At 31.5% G+C, this 8,826-nt stretch overlaps 2 protein-coding genes across 2 annotated transcripts; both read right to left on the bottom strand.

Moving 5' to 3' along the window:
• Positions 1-2,427: 2,427 nt before the first annotated feature.
• LOC107460660 (uncharacterized) lies at positions 2,428-4,579 on the bottom strand. The gene is made up of 8 exons (XM_052253235.1): positions 4,556-4,579; positions 4,316-4,385; positions 4,085-4,152; positions 3,735-3,815; positions 3,277-3,450; positions 2,949-3,036; positions 2,738-2,802; positions 2,428-2,635 (listed from the first exon to the last, which is right to left on the bottom strand). Exons 1-8 carry the CDS (start codon positions 4,577-4,579, stop codon positions 2,540-2,542), a joined length of 666 nt encoding a protein of 221 aa, XP_052109195.1. The 3' UTR covers positions 2,428-2,539.
• LOC107460657 (histone-lysine N-methyltransferase ATXR2-like) lies at positions 4,470-5,846 on the bottom strand. The gene is made up of 4 exons (XM_021128360.2): positions 5,825-5,846; positions 5,449-5,710; positions 5,038-5,150; positions 4,470-4,594 (listed from the first exon to the last, which is right to left on the bottom strand). Exons 2-4 carry the CDS (start codon positions 5,607-5,609, stop codon positions 4,584-4,586), a joined length of 285 nt encoding a protein of 94 aa, XP_020984019.1. The 5' UTR covers positions 5,610-5,710; positions 5,825-5,846; the 3' UTR covers positions 4,470-4,583.
• Positions 5,847-8,826: the final 2,980 nt, after the last annotated feature.

Below are 8,826 nucleotides of genomic sequence, written 5' to 3'. Positions count from 1 at the left end.
AATTTCAATAATGCAAAAGAGTGGAGCTAGAGTCTCCTTTTTCATTGGTGTGAGGGTGTCATGTAACTCATAAGCTTAATATGTGGCTAAATGAAACTAGGGAAAATAAGGTTAGGTACATAAGAGTGAGAGCCCCACGAAGAAAAGTGCCTTTGACGCCACATGCTGTGTTTTCCGACATTGCAGCAGTCAAGAGTGTATTAACTATTATAGCAAAAAAAATGTATAATGGCATCAATGGTGCCATTGAAATATGAGACATTTCTAAAGAATAAGTCATAGTTAATGGAGGCCTATGATTAGTTTAAGCTTTGAGCGCAACATACACTTGTATGCATTTAAAATCATATAAAGGTTAGGCCTTTTAAACAAGACATTTTCGATGAAACCCACGTTGCTTAGAACCGATTATATTCCATGTGGACTAGTAGCCCATTATTGGGATGTGATTATAGTTAGTTGATGACTTAAAAAAACAACAAATGCTTTTATTGGACATGGTGTCTACTTTTTGTGATTATTGGTTTTAGGCTCACAAGCCCATGATCTAAGCCTAGTTGAGCATTTTACCAATAGAGTGGTTTAATTTTGTTTATTATCTTTATGTTATGCTCAATTAGTTTGTCTTGGTCTTGGATGTGGAGTGATCTCAGTATCTCACTGTCTTTGAATAATCTTCCCCATTTTGTTTTATTACGTACAAGTCTTCGTTATGAGTTCCCACTTCCCAGTCTTAGTCAGCTCCCCTAATTTTAATTTTCAAATAGAATAATATTGTATTGTATATCCAAGTTTTTTTTAATTAAATTTAATTAAATTAGTCTAATATAATAAAAATCAGTTATAATTAATATTATTCTAAATTTTATTGTTTAATATGATTGGACTTGATTCATAAAAAATTTAGATGTATAACTAATATTAATGTTTGTTTGGATGCTATTAAATTAATAAAAAAAGATATGTTTTCAATAAAAAATTTTTTATTTTTTAATATATTTAGTAAATTTCTAATAGTAAAAGTAAAAATACTAAAAAAATACTTTTTTGAAAAATTATAATTTACATCTTTTTTTAAAAAAAAATATTTTTCACGTAATAAATAAATAAAAAAGTACTTTTATATGTTTATATCTAAATATAATTGATAAATAAAAATATTTTTTGTATAAGATATCTAAACATAAAATTACTTTTACTTTTCTATAATATCTTTTGAAAAAGAATGACTTAAAAAAATATTTTCTTAAAAGCTCACTCAAATAATCCCTTACTCTTTTAAATATTTGCCTATTTTTTTGTTATTTTTTTTAAAAATATTATTTATACATTAGAATTTAAAAAAATTCTTGCTGCCAACAATTTTAGTATTTTTTTGTCATTTTTTGCCAATATAAATATTAAATAAAAATATTATTTGTACACCAAAATTAGTCACTAAAATCAGTCATTAATATATTTATATATAAATACATGTATAATTTCATTTATTTTCAACGTGTATTTGTATTCTAGCATGTATTTTATACTAATGACTAATTTTGGTGTACACGTAACATTATTCGATATTAAATTATCATTACACAACTAGAAAATGGATTAATACAGACAGATTTACAGACGGATTTAGTCTTTATTACAGACGGATTTTTGGTTACCGACGGATTTTGTCCCTCTGTAAAAGCCCCGTCGGAAATTATTTACCGACGGATTTTTTTCCGTCGGAAAATTACAGACGGATTTTTACCAGTTACCGACAGATTTTTCCTCTGTAAATTTTCTATCCATTTTCCAAAGGCGACGAACTTTCCGACGGATTTTTCGTCTGTAATTACAGACGGATTTTCTGACAGATTTTCCGTCTGTAATTACAGACGGATTTTTCGTCTGTAATTACAGACGAATTTTCAGACGAATTTTCCGTCTGTAATTTGAACTTTGAAAAATTATCTTACACTCTAATTACAGACATAAAATCCGTCTGTAAATCCGTCAGTAAGATAAAATAATTTTTTTTATTTTTCTAATTACAAAATAAACTTATTTTCATACAAAATAAATATAAATTTAATAAATACCAATTTTTATTAATGGTAGAAATAGAAAAACACACCAGTGAGTACAAAATATTTTCTTTATAATAAGAAGCAATTATTTCCATGCAATAATACAATCTAAATACATTAGATGACAAATAACTACTAGTGGACTCATCAAGATTTAATATCCTAATTTATGGATAGCTTCCTTCTTTCTTGAGCTTCTTAGTGATGATGGCAATATACTTGCTTCTTGAGATTCTTGGTCCATCAAAATTATTCGTTGCTTCCCACTTTCTGAGCAGAGGATGTCTACCTTACTATATCCGATCTACACTCAGACAACAAATAAGGCAATTATTTCAACTTGACTAGCATTGAAGAGTGGGTAAATTTGTTAGTATTCTTAAAAGGGTGGAAATAAATTTTACTCAGGTGGTCAAAGTTGATGTCAGAAAGAAATGTAATTGCACATATACAGCCATGCTATAGAAAAAATCTTATTTTGAGCATGATACCTTCAACTCTGCTATCTCTTGTTCTCGTTTTGCAAATGTTACAATGAACGCAGCTTCCTTTTTCTTTGCCTTTAAAAGCTGATAACAATAGATATATGTCAATGGTCAATGATAATTGATAATTAATCAATGGATAGTGAACTACATCAACAGAAAAAAAGGGCAGATTATATTCTAAACCTGCTCTCTTAAAGACTCTTCTGAGGATTTCAGGGCCTGAAGATAATCAAGCAACATTTTGGGCTCTGGAAAGAACAAAGGTTAACTAATAGTTCACGGATAAATCTATAACAAAAAAATAAAGCAATTGTGTACAAAGAACTAAAACTTGAACAATTAAAATGCAGATGTATATCACAATTAACATGCCAAAGACAAGGAATAAACTAACCAGGAGTGGCACCAGCAGGTACACAAGGCTCATTTTGAATTGAAGAATGCCAACTTTGAATCTCAGATTTAGCAGTCTCAAGTTCATTCTGGAAAATTCACTGATCAAGTCAATAGTTATAAATGAAGCCTTGTCATTGATAACCAATCATGAATTCATCTCTTAAATTACATGAAATGTAACTAAAGTCCACTTTTAACATGACAACAGATAGTAAATAAATAAAATAGTAAAAAAAATAGAATAATAAATATTTAGACAATAATGTGTGCACAAGAAAGATAATGGTAGCAGAAGGGGCAAATTCCAATAATGGAAGAAAACGTACTTGGCACGTTGCAAGTGTATCCTTACAGTTCTGAAGGCTGTCAATAACAAGATTCAAAAGAATGAAAGGAAAAAGAAGGGTTAGGCACAAATTAATGTTGTTAATAGTAACTATACTTAAAGAAATTGTTAAAATAGCAATATGAAGTTGGATAAGCTCTAAAATAACTGCAGTTTATTGAGTTATTCCATGCACCACGCATCTGAAACGAACTTTTTTCTTTATATATATAGAAAAAGGGAAAAAAGGAAGAAGTCTCATTAGACATTCAAGCCAGTAGCAACTAAGTTGTTTCACTCATTATGACATGACGAGTTGCCCCCTGCTCATTCTAACTAACAGCAAGTAATTTGAAGTTTTCTGTATCTATCTATAAATGCATACTTGTGAAAAGTTTTAGCTTAGGTCTCTCCACTTCTACTAGGGTTACATAAATAATATGGAAAAGATAGACCTACCTCCAGAAGCTGTTTGTTTTGAGGCAAATTCTTTATGCCATCTACCAAGATGTCTCTAGCAGCATCCATGTTGTTTGTACTCTTGAAACCAAGAAAGGAACATGGAAGTAACAGGATTGGTTAACTACACCTCAGATCAGCATGCAAAATGAGAAGGATCAATATTTACTCTGTTTATGATTATGATATGTTAGCTGCAACAAATTTTCAGGCACTTCATACAGAAAACCTTGTAGCTACTAATTGCTAGTAGTAACTATAGCCTAAAAACTTCATTTACGGCTTTTATAGAATGATGCTTAGCCTTTTAGAATGAAAATTCAACAAAAAATGATAAATATGCCACGTACCATATATACTAATGGAAAGTTGTTATAGTCCAAAAACTCCAATATTTTACTTGTTGTGAAAGCTCCATCTGCATAATCAGCAAGTTTTGCATTCTTGACTTACATCAGACTATTTGGTAAACAAGATAAGAAAGGAAGGGAAGAAAAAATGTTTTACAAAAGAAGTGTGTGATGTTGGTCCACCAGATTTTAACTCATTGAACATAAGGATTGAAACAATTGCCGACTCACCATATGCAGTGTATATTTCAGGTTCATTATCCAACTTTGCAGCTCTCATGAATTCGTCATATTCATGTCCCTGATATATTTGCACACAAAAATTAGCACAGCCCAGAAAAGTGAAAACACTAACAATGAGTTTTCCAAGTGTTTCTTACCTCAAATTTGTCAAACCGACCAATAACAAATGTATGATACTTTGTCAGAAATTCCTCTGCCTCCTTTTCCGAATTTATCCTAATAACAGACGAACCAGTCTTTTTCCTTGCCCATATCACTATATCATCCCTGAAATCAACAGTCCCAATTTTAATTGACATGGCCACTAGATAAAAATGTTTAAATAGTTCCACCAATATAATTGACATGACCAATTCTCAAGTTATCTGTGCACTGTGAACAACATTTTAGGTAAATGTGCATCTATTCCATTCAGCTAACATCAGTATATCACTATATTCAAGTTATAAACAAGCTTCTAAATAGCATAAAGAATTAGAAACACTAGCAAACATAGCAAAATAATAACAAAATCTTAATGACAAGTTCAGGTGTATAGATGGTTCATTGAAATCACTTGCCTTGACACCAGAGAATTCAATGTAGTTAGCTTCACTTATGAAACTTCTACTTCACTTATGGTAAATAAACAGGAACATAAAGAAAATAATATATTCTGAAGAAATTTAGATTGTTAAAAATCATTGATTTCCAAACAGAAAGAATCTTACCATTAGCATGTTTATTGAATTTAAGAAGTGGCTCCCTATGAGCGGGATCAGACCTCTCGCCAGTGCAGAGTAAAGAATGCGAAGATTCCCAGTCAGCCTCTGCACCTGATGTGCTACAGGCATTGACAACATCATCAAAACAGATTATTCCAAAGCACAATCCAGAAAGAATAATTTGCAAGAACCGGAGCATGGGTTGATTTTTTCATAATCTCCAGCCGAAGATAGAAATAGTGGTATTGTGTAGCTTTCTCATTGTACTGTTGTTTTAGAACTCAAGTTAACATACATTATTTACAAACATTTTCATAGGACTTTCACAGCACTTATTTACTTCTATTCCCAAGTAGGAAAAATTACAAAACAAAAGCATTATATACCCTACATCATTTCAAACAACTACAACCTTACCTGCAATAGTAAGCTTCTCCACAGCCGCCCAGGAAGAGGAATTTTATCTTTGGAACTGCCAGAACCACATTGATGAGTTCCCTGATCCTCATCTTCAGATGATGAATCCATCTCATGGAAGTTTTTTGACAAGCTCGAAGAGCTTCCGACATCACATCCATGACTCAGAATCCCTTAATCCCTGGAGGTAAAGCCTCCTTCCAATTTGAAGCTCTATGGAACCAATAAAACGAAAGCAGAAGCTATATACAAAACAATCAATCTGCAAAGTAGTTCATACACACAAAAGAACAAATAAGAAAAAAGAATAAGTCCTAATAAACCTAAACAAGCAAGACCAAGATAAATACAGAAGTAAATTAAGAAAAGCAAAAACCTTGTTGAAAGAGTGTACAGATGGAATAGAAGAATTGTAGCTAACAGAGCTCGATAGGGTTACGGATGTACCAGATCGGGTGGTCCACCACAGGACCGTGCTCCTCATCAACGAAGAAATCATCACGCGTATTATCCTGTGTTCGAAGATTCAACGGTGGAGATAAGGATCTTCTCCTCCTTCTGAAGATCCTCACGAAGATTGCCTAGCAAATAACAACGAAGAAAGCAGCTCCGATAACGGAGAGAGCAAGGACCAAGTAGGGCGAGAGCGCGTGGCTTTTTCCATGGTCTGATGTATCGTCTATGGGGAGAGGAGGAATCGGTGGCGATGGCGGTGGCGGTGGCGGTGGCGGTGGTTGGGAATAATAGTAGTATTGGGGGTTGGTGATGCAGATTTTGAGGCAATCATCACAGTTTGAAGAATAATTCTGCTCCACGTGGCAGAGAGACTCAGATTTCTGGCAAGAGTTTTCTGCAATGGTGAAACACCATTTCTGAGAGAAATTGTGGTTAGTTAGGGTTCTAGGGTGTGAAAGAAGAGAGAGAAAGAGAGAAGGAAGGAAGAAAAAGAAGAAATATGGTTTTGTGTGTGTGAAAGGAGTTCGATAGGCTTGGGATGAAATTAGGTTTAAATTAAAATTTTTCGACGGAAAATTTTAAATGACAGACGGATTTTCTGTCTGTAATAATTTAATAAAATGCAGCATTTTGTCTATTTAATTACAGACGGAAAATCTGTCTGTAACCATTTCCCACGAAAAAAATTAATTTTACCGACGGAATTATCGACGGATTTTGTTTTCCGTCTGTAATTTATGCTAATTCATTTTTTATTTTCCGACAAAAAATTCCTCTGAAATTCCGTCTGTATTTCCGTGGGATAAAATCCGTCGGAAATATCCGTCTGTAATAACTAATTTTCTAATAGTGTTAACAAATAAATTTTACTAATATATACGTACAAATTCTAAAAAATATAAATGTAAATTATATTTATTCATATGCGCAAAATTTTAATAAATATAAATGTAAATTATATACGTTTTATGTGTAATATAAATTATTATTAATTAAATATTAATAAAAAATAATAATATTTATTCGTGATGTAGTATTACTTTTAAAATTAATAGTCAAAATCAATTACTACAAAATTTTTATACTGAAAATAAGTTTCCACGATTCCTTTTAAGGTCAATAACCATAAATATTTTCTACATATAATACATTTACAACATGATAGTTGATATCTTTTAAACTAGTAAACTAGGAAGAGCACAAGCTGACATGGAATTTTCCTATAATTTAGATTTTTTGTAAAATTATTTTTAACACAAGTTTCATCTCAGTTGTATATCTATGTATCTAATTATGTATCTATTTGTAGTGTAGGTCTTAGGTTTCAATCACTGCCAATTATATTTATAGGTTTTAGTAGGGTTGGTAAATTTTTTTAGACTTTAATGTATACAAAAAAAGTAGTGGATATGACATTTCATTATATTTGGCCCACACTTCATGTTTTTGTGCTTGTGTATACAGATCAAAAAGATTAAAGGCCCTCATTTCAGAAAAATATGGTTACAAGCTTAAAAAAAAAAAAGACCAAATTAGGTTTTAAAAAAAATCAAAATAAAAAGAATCCAATCTATTATAAAGGTGAGGTAATAAAAGTGAACTATACCAGAAGATAACGTTGTATTGAGAAAGAGTGGCTAGGGTTAAATATTAGGAATGAGAAGGGTTACACAGGTGTGCTCTTTGATGCAGAGATCTCAGGATTTAGAAGTTCAATTCATCGATTGTTTATTTATATTTTTCTCTCTGATATATTTTCGTTTATTTCATTGGAAGATTATTCATGGTTTTATTTTTAGGGTGTGGTTCGTAGCATTTAGATATTATTTTGGTATCATGTAGAAGTGGTTTTTGGTGATTGGTGGTTGTTTGGTTTCCCCCAAAATCTGGATTTGTATTCTGACAAGAGATGGGGTTTGTGATTGTAAATTTGATGTCATTGATTCTGTAGATTTTTTCTTTTTTTTTTTAAATTCGAATTTTTTCATTTATTTCATTGGAAGATTATTCATGATTTTGTTTTTAGGATGTGGTTTGTAGCATTCAGATATTTGTGATGTATGACGTAGAAGAGGTTTTGGTAATTGGTAGTTGTTTGGTTTTCTCCCAAAATCTGGATTTCGATTCTGACAAGTAGTGTCATTGATCCTGTAGATTTCTTCTTTTATTTTTTTTTTATTTTTAAATTCGATTTTTTTAATTATACATCATGTAAATGCTTTATGATTTTCATTTCATCTTTCTTTGCTTGTGTCTTCTTTATAGAATGAAGGCTTATTTGATTTGATGTTTGATAGAGATCTTTTATGGAGATGTGATATGTGTGAATGTGGAGTAGTTGGTGGTTGTCAGTATAAACTTCTGTGATATCAAAAATGGTAGTTCCCTTATCACATCATTTCTTTTTCCAAGAAAACCCTAAATTAGTCTATGAGAAACCTCAGTTCTTTTTGGATTTGCAAGGTGAAAAATCTTTACTTCCCCCCATTTTGCTAAAAAATTTGAATTCAAATTTGAAACTATTCATCTAGCGTTGTCTATAAAAGAGGGTTGAAGTGGTAAAAGTAGTGCAGATCATTGGCTTTGTTCATCTTTCACATATCTTCATATTGTTGTTGTTTTCTTTTCTACAAGTGTTTTAGTGCGCTCAAATGAGTCCATCTTTTGATGCTATTAGCAAGATAGTTCCTCCAAGAGAGGCTTGGAGGCTTAAAGTGAGGGTAATTAGGGCTTGGATTGTTCCAAGCTTTGGAAATCCAGATTCTCCAAATTCAATGGAGCTTATTTTGGTGGATGAAAATGTTAGTGATTTTATTTGTAGTTTATTTTGAGTTAGCATATTGTTGATATTTCTTTAGTTGCTGACTAACATGTATTTTTATTTTTTATTATTTATAGTCAAACAAAATCCAGGCCACTATA

Source organism: Arachis duranensis, chromosome 8 (genome assembly GCF_000817695.3).
Source record: "Arachis duranensis cultivar V14167 chromosome 8, aradu.V14167.gnm2.J7QH, whole genome shotgun sequence".
Classification (NCBI taxonomy): domain Eukaryota; kingdom Viridiplantae; phylum Streptophyta; class Magnoliopsida; order Fabales; family Fabaceae; genus Arachis; species Arachis duranensis.
Note: the sequence above shows the minus strand (reverse complement) of the source record. Positions and strands in the feature narration are given on the sequence as shown.